This window comes from Scyliorhinus torazame, chromosome 6 (assembly GCF_047496885.1).
Source record: "Scyliorhinus torazame isolate Kashiwa2021f chromosome 6, sScyTor2.1, whole genome shotgun sequence".
NCBI classification, from domain to species: domain Eukaryota; kingdom Metazoa; phylum Chordata; class Chondrichthyes; order Carcharhiniformes; family Scyliorhinidae; genus Scyliorhinus; species Scyliorhinus torazame.
This window is the reverse complement of record NC_092712.1, coordinates 261,197,400-261,216,181: the sequence shown is the minus strand read 5'-3', so window position 1 is coordinate 261,216,181 and position 18,782 is coordinate 261,197,400. Positions and strand designations below refer to the sequence as shown.

Below are 18,782 nucleotides of genomic sequence, written 5' to 3'. Positions count from 1 at the left end.
CAGCTCCTGGCCTTATTACAGCCTTGGTCTAAACATGGACAAAAGTACTGAACTTCAGAAATGGTAGTGACTTCCCTTGACATCAAGGCAGTGTTTATCCTCGTATAGCATGAAGGAGCCTAACTAAATTGAAGTCCGTGTGAATGAAGTGAAAAACTCACTGGTTGGAGTCTTTCCTAAAACAAAGATTGTGGTCACTGGTGGTTGATCATCTACATCCCTTTTTTTTTTCTTTTTCCAATTAAGGGACAATTTAGCGTGGCCAATCCACCTAACCAGCACATCTTTTGGGTTGTGGGGGTGAAACCCACGCGACATGGGGAGAATGTGCAAACTCCACATGGACAGTGACCCAGGGCTGGGATTCGAACCTGGGTCCTCAGCGCCGCAGTCCCAGTGCTAACCACTGTATCACGTGCCGCCCTCGATCATCTCCACCCCTGAACAGCACTGCAGGAGTTCCTCGGGGTCATTTCCTCGGCCCAACCACCTTCAGCTGTTTCATCAATGACCTTCCTCCATCATAAGTCGGAAGTGGGGGTGTTCAAAGTCAATACTATTTGCGGGGACTCAGCTACTGAAGCAAGCAGTGTCCATAAGAAGCAAGAACTGAACAATATTCAGGCTTGGGCTGATAAGTGGCAAATACCATTTGTGCCACACAAGTATCAGGCAATGACAATCTGCAACAAGAGAGAATGTAACTATTTCCCCATGACATTCAATGGCAGTATCATTGCTGAATTTGCCACTATTAACATTCCCGGGGTTACCATTGACTAGAAACCGACCCAGGCATATAGATACTGTGGTTACAAGAGCAGGTCAGAAGCTGGAAATTCTGCAGAGAGTAATTCACCTCCCGTCGACTCAAAGCCTGCGCATAATTTACAAGAGACAATTCCAGGAGTGTGATCGAATACTCTCCACTTGCCTGGATGAGTGCAGCTCCAACAACAATCAAGAAACTTGATACCATCCAGGACAAAGCTGCCCGCTTGGTTGACACCCCAGTCACGATCTTAAAGGAATCCCTCCACCACCGATGCACACTGGCAGCTGTGTGTACCATCCACAACATTCCCTGCACAACTCAACAAGGCTCCTTCGACAGCACCTTCTAAACCCGTGACCACTATGTCGTCGAAGGATGAGGGCAACAGGTTCATGGGAACACCATCAGCTGCAGGTTTCCCTCCAAGCCACACAACATCTTGACTTGAAATATTTTGCCCTTCCTTCTCGGTCCCTGGCTCAAAATCCTAGAATTCCCTCCCTAACAGCACTATGGGTGTGCCTATACCACATGGACTGCAGCAGTTCAAGAAGGCAGTTCACCACCAACTTCTTGAGGGCAGTTCGGGATGAGCAATAGAAGCTGGCCTTGCCTTCCTGTGAAAGAATTTTAAAAACATTTTAACAAATTTAAATTTCTCATCTAGGACCCTCCTACAGTGTAGTGACCAGAACTGGATGTAATAATCTGTAAAGTTCAGGTTAGGCCACAACTAAAGATTCAGCATAAATTCCCTGCTCTTGTACTCAGTACCTCTATTTATGAAATCCGATTCCTATATGCTTTGTGAACTACTCTCAATATGTCCGACCACCTTCAAGGATCTGTGCACATGAATGCTCTTTAGAACTGTGAAGAGTCAGTCTATATTGTGTCTCTCTTCTGCATCACCTCTCACTTCTCTGCATTAAATTCCATCTGTTGCTTGCCTGACTATTTACTAGCCTATCTATATCCTTTTTTTAATGTAAATTAAGAGTACCCAATTCATTTTTTCCAATTAAGGGGCAATTTAGTGTGGCCAATCCACCTAGCCTGCACATCTTTGGTTTGTGGGGGTGAAACCCACGCAAACACGGGGAGAATGTGCAAACTCCACACGGACAGTGACCCAGAGCTTGGATCGAACCTGGAACCTCGGCGCCGTGAGGCAGCAGGGCTAACCCACTGTGCTGCCCGACCCTATCTATATCCTATTGTAGTCAATTGGTATCATTTTCACTGTTTAACACACCACTGAGTTCGGTACCACCAACAAATTTTGTAATTTTACTCTCTATTCCAACATTCATGTTTATATATGCCACAAAAGGCAGTGGTCCTCGCATGGGCCATTGGGAAACACCATTGTCTACCATCCAATAATCTGAAAAACAACCATTAACATGACTCTATTATCTCTCCTGAAACCAATTATCCAGTCCAATGAGCCTCAATTCTGTGAACAGCTTTTTATGTGGTAACTTTGTCAAATACTTAAAGTCCATATAGACACATTCACTTCATTCGCTTCATCAACCTCCTCTGTTACTTCATCAAAAAATGTAATTTGATTAGTCAAACATGATCTGAGTTTTACAAATTTCTGCTTTAAGTAACTCCGATCTCTCCAAGTGCCTGTTTACATTTTCCCTGATGATTGTTTCTCAAACCTGACCCATCACTGATGTTGATGCTGATGGCAAGCTCTGCAACTATCTCCACCCACACTTGCCTTGGAAACGGGATGCAGGTCCATTTGGACCATGTACTTCTCCATTGAGCGTAATAAGCCTTTTCAGTACCTTCTCAACCTATCCATTACCTTTATTATCTGTTTCTACCAATATTGCAGCTCAAGCCAACTATATTCTTGCCCTACATTAATTAGCAATTAAAAGTGAGAACCGTGTGGGATTCTCTTGTTTCCCCCCCCCCCCCATCCCTTTTTCGATCCCTGAGGACAGTATGCACTTCCCACAGCCCCAGATGTGATGGGTAACTCTGCAGATCAGGGGTTTAATATAGGCCCTTCTTTGCTCAATTATACATGAACTGAGGCCATCTGGTGGTGAATATTGAACAAAATACTCCAGCTGCACTATGATGAAAGGGGAAGAGTTAATCTGGAATGAAGCTAAGCAAAGAAACATATTTTTATAAATCACAGAGCTGCAGTGAATGTTGTAATGCTGGTGCGGAGACCATACTTCCGCAGAGAATATTCTTGTACTGTAACTATGATGGTGAGTATTTCCCCACAGATGTGTGGACAGAGACCAATGGAGGTCTGTCTTCTGGAGCATTCTGTAATTATGTAGTAGCTGTTTAATGAATATATGTTGAGAGACTATAAATTTTTTTGGCCTTTGAAAAAGACTGTGTGTGTGTTGGGGAGGAAAACGCAAGGATAAAAGTCAAGCTGTGTGACAATTCCTTTATTGCCTGTGTACAGTTGGGAGACTTGTCTTTTTGGGAACTCTGGGCTAGTTGTTATTTGTCATGTGTGTGTGTAAAATTTTCCACAGGTTGCATAGGTGCAATGGGACTGCTGGTGTGCTGCTCTGGAAAAAGTCATCCCTGCACCATCACAAGCTACAGTCCAGAATAGGAAATGGTGCCATTTATGTCCTGTTGCCTGCAAGCTTCGGACTGTGACATTTTCAGCTATCTTCCTTTCTCCAGGTATTGTATTCCTGCTGAGGAGAAGAGCAAACTTGATGAAGTTGTGCATACCCTGCTGCAAGCTAATGGCACGTCAGGGCTGGACATGCTTGAAAGTAATATAATGGTAAGAACAAAACTTTGTGTATACATGAGATTAAGATGGCTAACGACTGCAACCCTTGTATCTGGGACATATTGGTGTGAATCATTGGTCCAGGTTCTATCTTTTCCCCAGCTTTTGCCACATTAAATAGGTGGCATGGGGAAGGGAACAACAAGGATTTTTTTTTTCTGTGCCCACCCCTCTCCGTTCAAAACTAAGGAAGGAGTGAATTTGGTGATGTCTGGTAGGTTGCACATATTACTCTGTGATCAAGGTATAGGCAATGGAAGAGGAGGGCTATGGGTGATAAAATAAGGTTTAACTACAAAAATGAAGTCTCTTCGGATGTTATTTCATTCCGAGACATGCATGGACATCTGAATAGTTGAAGTGCATCGTTATTTAGCAATATAAAAACCTAAAGATTACTGCTAATGATACCACATACTGATGAGATGGAAGCATTCTCCTGAACAGAGATGGAAGTGTGATAATGTATGTGCTAGTGTTCAGATCTTTAAGTATCAACACTCTTAGTGCCTTTCCTTCTAAATTTCTAAACTCTGTAATAGGTGCTTATGGATTTGCTATTTTTCATGTATTAGAGAAATGTGACATCAGCCCTATCAATCATGGCTGAATTGGACTTTATTCTTTCAAGCGATCTATCTGGATATTGCTGGCTAGACCAGCATTTTTTGCCCATCCCCAATTGTGCTCGAGAAGGTGATGGTGACCTGTCTTCTGAACTGTTGCAGTCCATCTAATGTATGTATCCCCACAATGTTGTTAGAATGGGTATCTCAGGATTTTGATCCAATGACAGTGTGGGAAAGGTGATACAGTTCCAAGTCAGATGGTATGTGACTTGGTGGGAACTCAAAGTCGTGGTGTTCTCATGTGCCTGCTGCCCTTGCCCTTCTAGATGTTGGAGGTCGCAGGTTTGGAAGCTTCTGCTGAAGGAGCTTTGGTGTGTTGCATGGCATCTTGTATAATGACACACTATGTGTCAATGGTGGAGAGAGTGAATGTTTAAATTGGTGGATGGGTACCAATCAGGTGGGCAGCTTTGTCCTGAATGATACTGAGCTTCCTGAGTTTTGTTGGAGCTGCACTTGTATACAGGCAACACACTCCTGTTGCAGAATTAAGTCCGAATTGGAAAAAAGTAATGGGCCCATCAAATTCACTCTATTTGGTTTATTTTATTATATTGTGGATTTCACTTCTACATTACCTGTTGATTTCTCATTTTGAAGAAACACTAAGTTGCTGCCGCTACATATGGGGAAGAAGAAAAGCAGGCAGCTATTAGTATTTTCATATCAGTCGACAAATTAGTTACATATCTGGGAGTCATTGGAATGAGGACCCTAATGCATCGTCATTCTAGTCGCTTACATTTCTGTGGCCTCTGTCCTGAGGGAATGCTACATTGTTACAGATGCCATCTTTTAGATGAGATGTTAAGCTGAATTCTGTCAACCTGCTTGTGTGGAATTAAAGGTTCCTTGACACTATTTGAAGCACAGGAGCGTTTTCCTGGTGTTTTGGCTAGCATTTATCCATTAACCAAGACCAATAAAGTGGATTAACTTGCTATTTATGTCTTGTTTCTGGGACCTTGCTGTGTGCTAATTGGCTGTCTCATTTGCCTACATAACAACAATGACGACACTCCAAAAGCAATTCATGACTGAGAAGCATTTTAGGACGTCCTGAGGGTGTGAAAAGTGCTATATGAATGTAAGCTGGTTCTTTTTTTTATTTTATACTCATCAAGGTGAGCGCTAGAGAATAGGACGCTTTTCATTTCAGTTACCCAATGTCACCATCAGGCATTCCCATGTTGGGTGTAGCATGTTTAGATGCAAAGTAAAGTCCTAACTGATTACCAAGTTATATTTTCACTTCTCCCTTTTTCAATTGACTCCTTTATCTTTGGGATATGGAAATCTCTATGATCATCTCATTACCTCCTTATCTAAGTTTCAAAATTGCTTTTAAAATTGAGCCCCATTGTTCATGGGATCCACTTACAAACTGGGCACTATCTCACTTTTACTGGGTAGAAAAGATGGTAACTGAGGCTTGGCTTAGGATACGGATGCAGTATTACCTGTATATTCGGACCTTGATGACTTGGCCAATTTCATGGTGTCAAGTGCAGAGCCGTTCATAAGGACTTTTCCATTGAATCTCCCTGTTCATATGCTGTCCTGAGAAGTTATTAAGGATGTGTTAATGTCCGAGAGTAAAACACCACCTTTGCAGATTGGGATTGCAGCTTCCGTCACTTCTATTGATGTTAGCCGCCAGTGCTCCTCTTGCAAAAAACCGATTCCATCTGCAGGATGTTTTGATCAAGGATCAAGGACCCTTGATTTCTCCCTCTTTGCGCACTCTCAATTTCTGATATGAGCATAAAGCAGTCTGGTTGGCTCTTAACTGTCTTGGAGAAAGAATATGTAACAAAAGGACCTGAGACAGTTATGACATCTGGGACTTGGTACTTGGCTGTTTATCTAGAAGCCATGTAACCTGGCAGTCTTGTGAGGCGTATTCTGTAGATCTGTTAATCCAGTGCATGATGGGCTTTGTTTAAAAAATAATATGGTTTCAGAAAACTATAGTTTTCTGGAGTTGGGTCTTGTAGCAATTTGTTTTTGGAGGCTTTTAAAATTACTAGCTTGTGCACATCCATACCAATAAGGATTCAGGTGATATATTTAAAGGAAGGAGATTTCAACAGTTTATGAAGAACATATTAGCATATTGAGCCTTTACTTTGAAGACTTGAAAAGACAAAATAAAGCTTTTGTTTCCACTGGTTTTTATCTATGGGGATGTAAATATTGGCCCAGATCTTCAGATTGAATCAGATGCAAACATTGAGATATTCGCTGCTGATGCAAGCTGGGACCCAGAAGAAAACCCGACCTACGCACATGTACAATACTTACTTGGCAAGTGATATGCTGCACGGACCTCTGTGTGGGTGTCTCTGACATTGACCCTGCCGTCATAGAATTGGATTAGATGCCCTGAACTTGGCCAGAAATTTACTCCAGGCTACTTGTGCTCTAATCATAGTCATAGGACCTGAGTTGAAAGGGACCAACAGCAGAAGCTGAATTGGGAATGACTTACCCAGCAAGTTTATTTCCAACTACATTAACACCGAGCTCTCTCCCTCCCCCTACCCCCATCCCAACCATATACTCATCCACATAGCACACTTGTAAGTGGCCGTTATCTACTGCTATTTCCTCCTGTATTAAAATCAATGCACTCAAACCAGAATGCATTTTGCCACTCATTTCACTTGAAGATCTTTTTCAATTAATGTTGAGATTTTTCCATTTTAATTTATAGTAAAAGTTAAGCAAACTTATAAAAGCGATCAAGAGACCTTGATATATTGGAAAATGGTTAAAAATGCTTTCTCGCCAGGGCAGCACGGTGGCACAGTGGTTACCACTGCTGCCTCACGGCACTGAAGACCCGGGTTTGATCTTGGCCCTGGGTCACTGTCGGTGTGGAGTTTGCACTTTCCGTGTCTGCCTGGGTCTCACCCCCACAATCTAAAGATGGGCAATGTAGGTGGATTGACCATGCTAAAATTGCCCCGTAATTGCAACAAAAAAATAATAATTGTGTACTCTAAATTTATTTTAAAAATACTTATGAACTTTAAGAACCTGGCCACAACACTGAAAGCCTGCTGGACCTTGTGGGGTGTTCCTCAAAGGGGGCGTGGCCTTGGTGTTTCTGCACCTGGTCACTACTCCACGTGGCTCTCTTCCCTGATGGCTGCATCCTTCAGCTGGGACAGGAGGTTCCTAAAGCCCCAGTGCAAAAAGGTGAAATTGCAGTTTTAAGCGCAGTCAATGGTGAGTGCCGTGGCCTTGCCACTGACTGTTGACCCATTGTTTCTATAAATTCTGTTAAATCATTAAGTTTTTTTCAGATGTCTGAGAGCAGCAGCACTGCTGCGGTTTATTCTTATTTTATCTGAATGTTGAATGAATAATAGTGAAAATGTACTAGCAACTGCACAACCCCAAACCTCATACAGATGATACAGTCCATGTGCATCCATACCTGGTTATACCCCCTACCCCCGCCCGGTCCCCATAAACCGTTAAATTCAAGGCATGTTGTAGAATGTCCAAATATCCAAATATGTAAGGAGGTATGACTGACTATAACAATATGTAGAAAAACAATTTTTTTTTCAGTCAACTAACGAACTTTCCCCGTTCTTTGAATCCATACAATTTTATGAACTTTTAGCATTCTGCAACTCATTATCCATTTATCAGACCGGCTCAGTAATAACAGTTCAAACGATTATGGGTTTATGGCCTATTTCAGTATTTGCTATATAATCTAGACAAAGTTTAGTGCAGTACTGAGGGAACTACTGTCTTTTCAATGAGGCGCTAAACCAAGACATGGCAACATAGAATTTACAGTGCAGAAGGAGGCCATTCGGCCCATCGAATCCGCACTGGCTCCTGGAGAGAGCACCCTACCCAAGGTCAACACCTCCACCCTATCCCCACAACCCAGCAACCCCACCCAACACTAAGGGCAATTTTGGACACTAAGGGCAATTTATTACGGCCAATCCACATAACCTGCACATCTTTGGACTGTGGGAGGAAACCAGAGCACCCGGAGGAAACCCACGCACATACGGGGAGGACGTGCAGACTCCGCACAGACAGTGACCCAAGCCGGAATCAAACCTGCGACCCTGGAGCTGTGAAGCAATTGTGCTATGCACAATGCTACCGTGCTGCCTACATGTTCAGTTAGAAGGAGAAGATTCATAGCAATATTGAAAGAAGAGCAGAGGGCTTCACTGGGTTCCTGATCAACAAAACCCGAAAAGCAATTGATGGCAGCAAAGTGTTTTGAACATTGAGGACATGAGCAAATCTCTTTTATTCCAACTACATAATCCCTATTAAAATATTTTGTGTCACATGCAATGTTTCATTTGTTTCACCTTCCACTAACTTTGCATTTGGCTCTCCCCTACACTGCCTTCATTGAACTTCCCCACCTGAGGGTCCAGTGCTATGCACCTGTTAAAGATGTGTAGCTATTACCCAGAAATAATGTTGACTCCAGATAACAGCAGGACAAATTCCTAATAGGTAAACTGTTCAGTTTACCAGTGACTTTGCTGGTAGACTGCATAGTTGCAGCTGGCTAAATCTCAGAATAGGCGGTACGATAGCACAGTGGTTAGCACTGTTGCTTCACAGCTCCAGGGTCCCAGGTTCAATTCCCGGCTTGTGTCACTGACTGTGCGGAGTCTGCATGTTCTCCCTGTGTAGGTTTCCTCCGAGTGCTCCAGTTTCCTCCCACAAGTCCCGAAAGACGTGCTGTTAGGTAATTTGGACATTCTGAATTCTCCCCCAGTGTACCCGAACAGGCGCTGGAGTGTGGCGACTAGGGGCTTTTCACAGCAACTTCATTGCAGTGTTAATGAAAGCCTACTTGTGACAATAATAAAGATTATATTATTATTAATAAAGCAGAATCTTTCCTCATAGCTAGCAGTTCTTATACTCTGTCAGCCTACATCTATGTTCTCTGGGCTTGGGTAAGGAGGTGTGTGGTGGGATGTGTAATCCATATAATGTTTGTATGCTCCATATTGAATAAACAAACTTTACCTGTATAGATTTCTCAAGTTTGCTTAGGTGTGCTGTTTGATTTTTGTACTTTATCCAACTCCCGACTAACCCCCAAAAGAGCTGAAGCAAAAGTACATCCACATTCTGATCTATTACGGTATTACCCTATTTTAAATCACTTTTCCACCATTTACTAGCCAAAGTGTTTTGCCACTGGTGCACATCACTAAAATTAAACCGTTTTACATTCCTTTTTACTTGTACGTTTGTTAACTGCTAGAAATGGAGGTTGGTTAGCTCAGTTGGCTGGAGGGCTGGTTCGTGATGCAGAGATACACCAACAGTGCAGGTTCAATTCCCATACAGGCTGAGGTTATCCATGAAGGCCCCACCTTCTCAACCTTGCCCCTGACCTGAGGTATGGATGAACCGCCGGTTAAATCACAACCCAAAGCTCTCCCCCTCAGAAGTAGAGCAGTCTCTGGTCATCTGGGACTATGGCGGCTTTCATTTCATTCATCTGCTAGGTATGATTTTTTTTTAAACCTATGCTTAATGAACACTAAATTCTGAAACTGCATTTCAGAATATTTTATTGAAAAACTTGCTGAGTGATTTTCTCTTCGGGTTCCATTAGAGAGCCAGGTCAACTCGGCAATCGGTGCTCTGAAGTAACTGGAGCATGATTGATTCAGACTTGGATTACTGAGTTTGCAACAGAGAATTAGCTCTGTTCTGAACTTCGATCAGAAGCCATGATATCTTGGCAGCACTTCAACTGCGTGAAGACCCCTTTTAAGATGGCTTCTACTGCACACATAGTGAAAGGAGTGATTTTACACTGAATAGGCTACTTTAGGTCCATATGCTTAAAATAATATTATAGTGAGCAGAGTGCAACACCAAATGCCATTTTAACCCTAAAACATCAAAATTATGCATGTTACTTCATATTTCAGGCCTTGCAAGAGTTTAAGTGTATAGCTGATGAACTTCTGTTAGATGGTGCATGAACTTCAAGTGGATAATGCAAAAATGGCATACTTATGAACTGGATTGAGTTATTTCACTTTCTCAGTTAACACTCATACCTTTCTATAGTAAAAGACATTGATGACTATAGGATAACATATTTTGATTTGACTGTATTTCTACCCTTAACTGGTTCATATTTGTCTTGCTAGATTTCTCCAGAGGTCCTGTGTAAGGAGGGGATCAAAGTGTGCCGTACTGTACAGCAGAGTGGCCAATTTATTGTGTGTTCCCCAGGGGCCTTTGTCTCCAAAGTGTGCTGTGGCTACAGTGTATCAGAAGCTGTGCATTTCGCAACTACCCAGTGGTTAAATATGGGCTATGAAGCTGCTAAGGTAACAAACCAAATAAAATCATCTCTAAATGTGTTTTGTTGGTGCTGCTGAGATGGATGTGATGTGTGCGAAGGAATGGTGGGCAAAGCCAATCGTTTTAAGGGTTATTGGGCAAAACCATCAACCGCATGAGGATGGTGGGCATGACTCACACCTATATGAGGGGTGATGGACCTGATTAGTGCCCTAACCCTGGTGAGAGAATGTGGACATCATCCAGCCCTACTGTGGAAGGGACCGTGAGGTTGTCATATGCCCTAATCCTATGTGATGTACATCAATGGCCTTGTGTGTGTATGTTTGGTGGGGGGGCGGGTGTATGTTGTTCTGATTCCTACAGTAAAATGCAAGTGATTATGTTGAACTGTTTGATGTGGAAGTCGAACCATCTTTCTTCTTTCATCTCCACCAGAGAATGACATTTGAAGGTCACCATTTACTGCAGCAGATGCGTTATTTATATCTTGGGTGTGCTGGTTTTTTTTCTTCTCATCTAAAGAGAGTTTGTTTGGTACCTGTACAGGACTTGAAACGGCGATACATTGCTAATGCATTTTCAATGGAAAAACTACTTTACCTTATTGCAACGGCAGAGTCGAAACGGGAAAGTGGATCGACACTAAGCCACATCTCTTCACTTTTGAAAGAACTCAGGTACATTTTGTGCAGTTAGTTGAAACCTTTTTAAAAAAAAAAAAAAATAAGTATCCAATTCTTTTTTGTTGTTGCCAATTACGGGGAAATTTAGCATGGCCAATTCACCTACCCTACACATCTTTTTGGGTTGTGGGGGTGAGACCCACGCGGACACGGGAAGAATGTACAAACTCCACACAGACAGTGATCCGGGGCCGGGATCAAACCCGGGTCCTCAGCGCCATCAGGCAACAGTACTAATCACTGCCACCGTGCTGCCCCAGTTCGTTAAAACTTTTAAGGTAAGAAAGCAAGCTTGCTTTCACTGATCAGGAGCACGAATGTCAGTGGGGTTTTCCACTACAATGAATCTGTTATTAAGAGCACATAAGAACAATAAAGTTGTCTATGATACGCTAATTACACATTAATTTTATCCCTTATTGTGCATAAAGTACAAGTTACGTTATTGAGGCGAATGATTTGCTGGGTTTCATGGGTTTGATTGATGATGCCACATTATTCAGAAAATAAAATATTAATTGAGGAAAACTGTTGATAGTTTGTGACTATAACTTTATGGAGTGCTCTATATATTTGTGACTGCTTCTTAAAATGGCAAACCATTGATCTTAAGAGTAGAGAAGAAGAAAAGGTAATGTGAATGAGTTGGGTAATTTTTGTCTAATCCAATAAATTGCAATGCCAGGTACTTGGGCTGTACATCCCAATGATGGACGGACTGTATCAAACAACAAGTCTCTTTGGCTGTTCGCAATAGGCAGAATACTGACCGTACTCAAGCAGCCTATTATTGCAAAACTCAAAACAGCAAAACTCAAAACATTATCACTAACATTAGACGTGAGTCTGATTGGACAGCATTTCTGAACAAGTACTAAATATTGCACCAAGAACCAATTTAAGATTATCAGTCAGGCTCGCAATGTGTCTCGTAGGTTTACTAGAAGCTACATATATTCATATGCAGGGAACTGTCCTCTGCAGTCAAAAGGAACATGCCCAGATATTGCACTTAAAAAAAATTAAACTAAAGCGTGGGGGACTATCATGCATTCTTCATGGAAGGGAGCAGTAGTTAACACTGCTGCATCATAGGGCAGCATGGTGGCACAGTGGTTAGCATTGCTGCCTTACGGCGCCGAGGTCCCAGGTTCGATCCCGGCTCTGGGTTACTGTCCGTGTGGAGTTTGCACAATTCTCCCCGTTTAGACATAGACATAGAACATACAGTGCAGAAGGGGGCCATTCGGTCCATCATGTCTGCACCGAGCCACTTAAGCCCCGACTTCCACCCTATCCCTGTAACCCAATAACCCCTCCTAACCTTTTTTGGTCACTAAGGGCAATTTATCATGGCCAATCCACCTAACCTGCACGTCTTTGGACTGTGGGAGGAAACCCACGCAGACACGGGGAGAAAGTGCAGACTCCACACAGATAGTGAGTGACCCAGCAGGGAATTGAACTTGGGACCCTGGCGCTGTGAAGCCACAGTGCTAATCACTTGTGCTACAGTGCTGCCATTACTTGTGCCACCGTGCTGCCATTTTTGCGTGGGTTTCGCCCCCACAACCCAAAAGATGTGCAGGGTAGGTGGATTGGCCACGCTAAATTACCCCTTAATTGGGAAAAAATGAATTGGGTACTCTAAATTTGTTTTTTAAAAAGATGCATTCTTCATGGAAACTCCTTGACCAAAGGTCAATTTGCCACCCAATAGAACACAGAACATACAGTGCAGAAGGAGGCCATTCGGCCCATCAAGTCTGCACCGACCCACTTAAGCCCTGTAACCCAGTAACCCCTCCTAACCTTTTTTTGTCACTAAGGGCAATTTATCATGGCCACTCTACCTAACCCGCACATCTTTGGACTGTGGGAGGAGACCGGAGCACCCGGAGGAAACCCACGCAGACACGGGAAGAACGTGCAGACTCCGCACAGACAGTGACCCAGCAGGGTATCGAACCTGGGACCCTGGTGCTGTGAAGCCACAGTGCTGATCACTTGTGCTGCCCAAATCAGTGCCCTTTTCACATGCAATATAAATTGTTGCCCCCTTTGAAATTTTGGCATTCTTGCGACTGCCCTGATGACTGCAAAAATAGTCCAGTTTTGTATGACCAAGGAACTGACCCAAATCCACTGCTTCAAGTGACATGCTTAAACATCTTCATCTCACTTATTACTGATGCATTTTCATTGTCCGGAAATTCTGTCCGGAAATTTGCCCTCCGTGTCTTGTTTGATGTGTAGAGCCAATTTCCTCCTGCAATGAAAAATGGGGCAGCTTTTGCATTATATTTCCGATGCAAGATGAATCCTTTTTCCATATCTTCTATCTTTTGCTCTTGATTTAGTTGCTTAACATTCAGATGTGACCTTTTCTGCAAATATTCATGCCATACCCTTCTGTGTTTTTCACCCACTTCAAAGACCTTTTTATTTTCAGTGCCGTTCATCAAATTAAATACTTGTATGATGTTTTCCCCATGTCCTTCATTATTTGAGTTCAGTAGTACTTTTACCAAATCCTTAAAAGCGAGTGAGGAAATAGGATGAAGCTGTGGTGAATATTTTTATGAACAAATGTGGGAGCTTGATATTTAAAAATGGAGTAAAATGTCAATCAAGGAATCATTTGACTCATCTGAATAGGGGCAAGATCATTTTTCTCATTCCCATAAGTGGTATTCTAATTGATGAAAGAAAGAACCTGATTACTTGCTGTATCTGCATGCTAACGTTTTGTGATTCATGTACAAGGACACCCAGATCCCTCTGTACCACAGCACTCTGTAATCTCTCCATTTAAATAATAATCTGCCTTTCTACTCTCCCTACCAAAGTGGATAACCTCACATTTTCCCATGTTATACACCATCTGCCATTTTTATGCCTGCTCACTTAACCTATCTATATCCTTTTGTAGACTATTAGTTGCCTTCTCATAACTTGCTTTCCCACTTTCTTTGTTTCATCAGCTAATTTGGCTCCACTATACCCTGGCTGGGATTCTGCATTCCAGATTCTAAGTGCTCCCTCCAGAGAAGAATCAGGACGTTACCCTGCTGGCGCTATAAGTGTCATCAGGGTGGGATTTCCATGGCTTGACTAATCTGCATAGCAGCGAAACACCAGGTTCCCTGCAGTTACTGGGGTTGTGCTGCCATTTTGAAAGGGCGTCCTGATTCCAATGTCAAAGGATAGCCCCCCCCCTCCCCTGACAAGGGGAGAACCCCGACCCCCTATCAAGGAGGGACATTGCTGTTCCCTTTTCCCCCCCACTCTGCCCTCCAAGAAACCAGGGGAATAACGAGACACCCCCTCCCCCATCATCACTTGCGCCTTCGGGTGGCCCGGCACCTCAGCCCCCACCCCTTCAGCTAAGTAGTTTCACTTCCTCTTTCCCAATTGCAGAAAGCACTTGGCATTATTGAAGTGGTCAGCAGCTGTCAATCATAATAAAATTGTTTATAAACATTGTGGTTAGGATCAATGGAGGTTACTTCAGATGCATTCAAGTGTGGAGGGAAAGATAATTAGACAAATCTCCTGGCAACTGTTTAAACCATTGAGCTGTCAATCAAAGACTAGTAAAGGTACTGCACTGTGAGGTTGAATGAATTCCAGCATTTCCAAGGATCCTGGGGGATATCAGTCCTTTTTAAGTGTTATGGGCTTTCTAGGAAGGCTCGGACACTTTAAAGAGCAGCAGTTACAAAAGCTTAGGGCTGAGGGAGCGGATATGTGGAAAGACAACGTGTTCCTGGCTTGGTACTGCCCTGAACTGCCTGGTCTGCTCATCAGCTTTAAGGCAGAAGTTCAGAGTGAGAAGGCCACTTCAGAGTTGAAGCAGGTCAGACCAGGATGAAGATCTTGAACAGATGGGTGCCTGAGTGATCTTCAGGTTGCCCAGGGCTGGAAGGAACAGACACTAGACCCCTAACCTAGTGGAGCATCCCGGGGTCAATCCCTTACACCCAGACCGAGTGTAGCAATCCCCCAGGATCTTTAGGAGACCCTCCCTCTGCAGCCTGGCAACGGCAAAGGGGCACATGAGTGATGGGATGACCCCCTTAGCCGCCTTGGGGTCCATCGTGCTAGGACTGAGCCTGGCAATACTTACACCAAAGCCTGCCTGGTGGAGTTCTGCTTTAGGGGCTGGAGCATAACCAGGGGTGAGGCAGTGCAATTTGCCTTCAAGCCTGTTAACTGCAGTCTAATGAATGCAAATCAGCTGTTTGCATGTTCCCACTGGCACGGAGTGGGTCCGGAGACTGGGGACAGGTCTGCTGCCCGCCACTGTTCCCATTTTTGGCCCGGTGTGCGATTCTCTGCCAGATCAGGATTCCCAATCTTAGCAGCGGGGAACGGAGAATCCCGGTCCTTATCTTTTCATTCAAGTTATTAATATAGATTGTAAATACTGGACAATCTCAGCAGGTCTGACAGTATTTGTGAGAGAAGGGTGTTAACGTTGAATGTGAATGACTTGTGAAAGCTAGAGAGAACTGGGAATAAGATCAGGTGTGTGTGGTTGTGCGGGGGGGGGGGGGGGGGGGGGAGGTGGTGGGGGGGCTGTGGTGTGGGGGTTATGGGGTGGGGTTGTTGGTTGATTGGCGTGGAGTGTTGGGGCTGGATTGACGGCCAGGATAGGTGGAGATTGACGAGGATGTTGTGGACAGAAAGACAAAGGAAATGCAAATGAGGGTGATCAAGGCTGAGATAATGGCATATTAAATGATCACAATGTGTTAATGGCAGAACAAAGGAGATCAGAATATGTTAATGACAGACAAAGGTGTTTTTATCTGTAACCTGTGGCATCCCACTCGTTGCATTTGAGTGCGAACAAGTCTTCATATTTGCTTTGGAATCTCTATTGTTATTCTAAGGAAATAAAGTTAATGTTCAAAATGTGTAAAATGTTTCTTTGACTGAATTGTTGAAAGATTAATTGCAAAAAGCAAAATTGACTTCCCATTAAATCACAGCAAAATGATCATACATCACCAATAGTTGACGCACTAATTTTCTGAAAATGTTTCCATTATTTCCTCAGGGATACAGAGTCAAGGCAGCGGCAGCAGCTGCTTGATGCAGGTTTGCATTCGTCAGCTCGCTATGGTAGCCATGACAGCCACCTCTCCATGATGGATATGAAGAAGAAACCACGGAAATGGTTGGCCTCTGAAACATCGGAGAGGAGATGCCAGATCTGCCAGCAGTTGTGTTACCTATCCATGGTAAGTAGAAGGGTTGTTTGTGGCGAGTTTTTGAGTTGCTTAGTATCTCACATGTTGCATCACTAACTAGGAAAAATAAGTTGTTTTGTAGGTTTGTTTCATACTATTTTCCACTCTTGCTGAAAATTCTCCTGTGCCCCATGTCCTTGCCCAGCCCAACCTTACCCAACACTTTAAAATCAGTAAATCGCTGCTAGATGAAGTTTGGCCTTTGAGCCAGAGCTTCAAAAGTAACACCAGGACTTTGGCACATAATCTATGTCGACATAATAAGAGATTTCATCGTTAATCCACTGCACAATTCAATAGGGGACAAACATTTCCCTGATGCTTATCCAACATTCCTCCCTCAATCAACATCACCAGCGTAGATCATTTAATTCTTCTTCTTGGCACAAATTAGCTGTACCTGTGCTACTAAAATGCCTATACTTGAAATGCAATCTAGTCATTATAAACTGCTTTGGGACTTTTTTGAAACATGAAAGGTACAAATCTAAGCCCTTAAGATGATAGAAGGTTGCTTTGTCTCAGTAAGTAACTAGTTGCATTGAATCATATAGACAGGAAAGTCCAGCTTTGATTGATTTATATTAAGTTGGATGGTCGCAACCAAGGTGGGCAGCTACAATTTTCACAGAATAGTGAGAAGAAAATTCATTAGTGCTTCCACTCCTGGTTACCATCCAGAGTGACCTTTGTATGTCAATGCGTTTGAGTCAGGCAGGCCCTTCAAAGAAAATAGTCTGCTGACACTCAATGTACAGCCTAATACTTGAAGGATTACGGCTGCTGACACATGAGCAATTGCATCCTCAGTTGAGGCCCATCGTTCTGGAGAGAGGAGGTGGAAGCCATTGTAATGTTACCAATTGCTAACTGGAATTTGCTTTCAAAGTTTAAATTCATATGAAGGATGAGGGTCTTCTCGAAGCAAATGTCAGAGCTGAGTTCGGAATGTCACCTGAATCAAAAAGATAATGTTGCATGTAATTTTTTATACTTATTCTATCCTTTTCCATCTTGACATTGTGCTTTGCTATTTGATTTCTATTTAAGACTGCAGTTAACTTGCAGCTCACAATGCGGGACCAGCACCTGCTGGTTGAGAAGCACTTATTAAATCATTGAAATTTGCAGCACAGAAGGATGCCTGTTGTGTCTGTGTTACCTCTTTGAAGAAGCTGTCCCACTTTCTGCTTTTGTCCATAACCCTATAAGTTCCCCATCCTCAAGTATCTGTCTAGCTCCTTCTAAAACATCTTGTGACATCAATTTCCACCTGCCTTAAAGTTCTTTTTAAAAAAAAAATTTAGAGTACCCAATTATTTTATCCAATTAAGGGGCAATTTAGCGTGGCCAATCCACCTATCCTGCGCATCTTTGGGTTGTGGGGGTGAAACCCATGCAGACATGGGGAGAACGTGCAAACTCCACACGGCCAGTGACCCAGGGCAGGGATTCAAACCCAGGTCCTCCGCGCCGTAGGCAGCAATGCTAACCACTGTGCCACCGTGATGCCCTGCCTTAAAGTTCCGACAAATGAGTGAAGGTTAACCACATTTCCCCTCAAGTTCTTTTGTCAATGATTTTGAAACTATGACCTCTAGTTATTGACCCACTTAACAAAGGAAATGATTTTTTTGCTGTCTACTTTATCAAAACAGCTTGAAAATCTCCATTACGTCCCCTCTTAATCTTCTCCAAGGAGAACAGTCCAACTTCTCAGTAGCCCTGAGCTACTGCAATGTCATTTCTTGCTTCCTGAAGTCAAGCCGAATGACATGAGGTCACATGAAAAAAATCAAAAGCTGGAACTAAAGTGAAGAAGGATATTTGATCTTTGAATGTACTTTAATTTTATCTAGATATCTTGGTAAAGTGCAAGCCCCTTCAGAGTTGGAAACTAAAGTTCACTTATAGGAGGGATCTAAGATATTGACCCTCCAAAATGCTGACCATAAAAGAGGGTTTAAAAATGCAGGCATTCAAAGCATTTAATATATTTCAAAGATTATTGTCTGGACTTGTGATTGAAACTGAGGTGCAATGGAGCAGAGGACAGGAAATAATATTGGGGTTTGCTTAGACAATAATACATAGTGAACATGGATTTGTCCTTGGGAGACATGGAAATAATTTTTAAAATATAACGCTGGGTAGGCTACTGCCCGCCATAAACATCTCAAATATTACACCAGCAATACTTGAACTGTATCTCTGGAGCAATCCAATAAAAGTTTTGATTTTGACAACACATTAAATTACAGGTTGACCAGTTTAAAGTACTGACTGTCAAAATTTCAT

At 42.9% G+C, this 18,782-nt stretch overlaps 1 protein-coding gene across 9 annotated transcripts in view; it reads left to right on the top strand.

Moving 5' to 3' along the window:
* Positions 1–18,782, top strand: part of jarid2b (jumonji and AT-rich interaction domain containing 2b) — a 594,617-nt gene that overhangs the window by 541,019 nt on the left and 34,816 nt on the right. For 8 of the 9 annotated variants that reach the window (XR_011947850.1, XM_072509615.1, XM_072509616.1 and 5 more), the window contains 4 exons: positions 3,461–3,566; positions 10,384–10,566; positions 11,090–11,220; positions 16,292–16,475. Coding sequence is in view for 8 of the 9 variants with exons in the window: in XM_072509615.1 (XP_072365716.1) it covers positions 3,461–3,566; positions 10,384–10,566; positions 11,090–11,220; positions 16,292–16,475 (604 nt within the window). In the remaining variant the exon portion in view is untranslated. Of the gene's footprint in view, positions 1–3,460; positions 3,567–5,231; positions 5,292–10,383; positions 10,567–11,089; positions 11,221–16,291; positions 16,476–18,782 lie in introns of those variants that run through there. The other variant, XM_072509622.1, reaches the window with a different exon arrangement.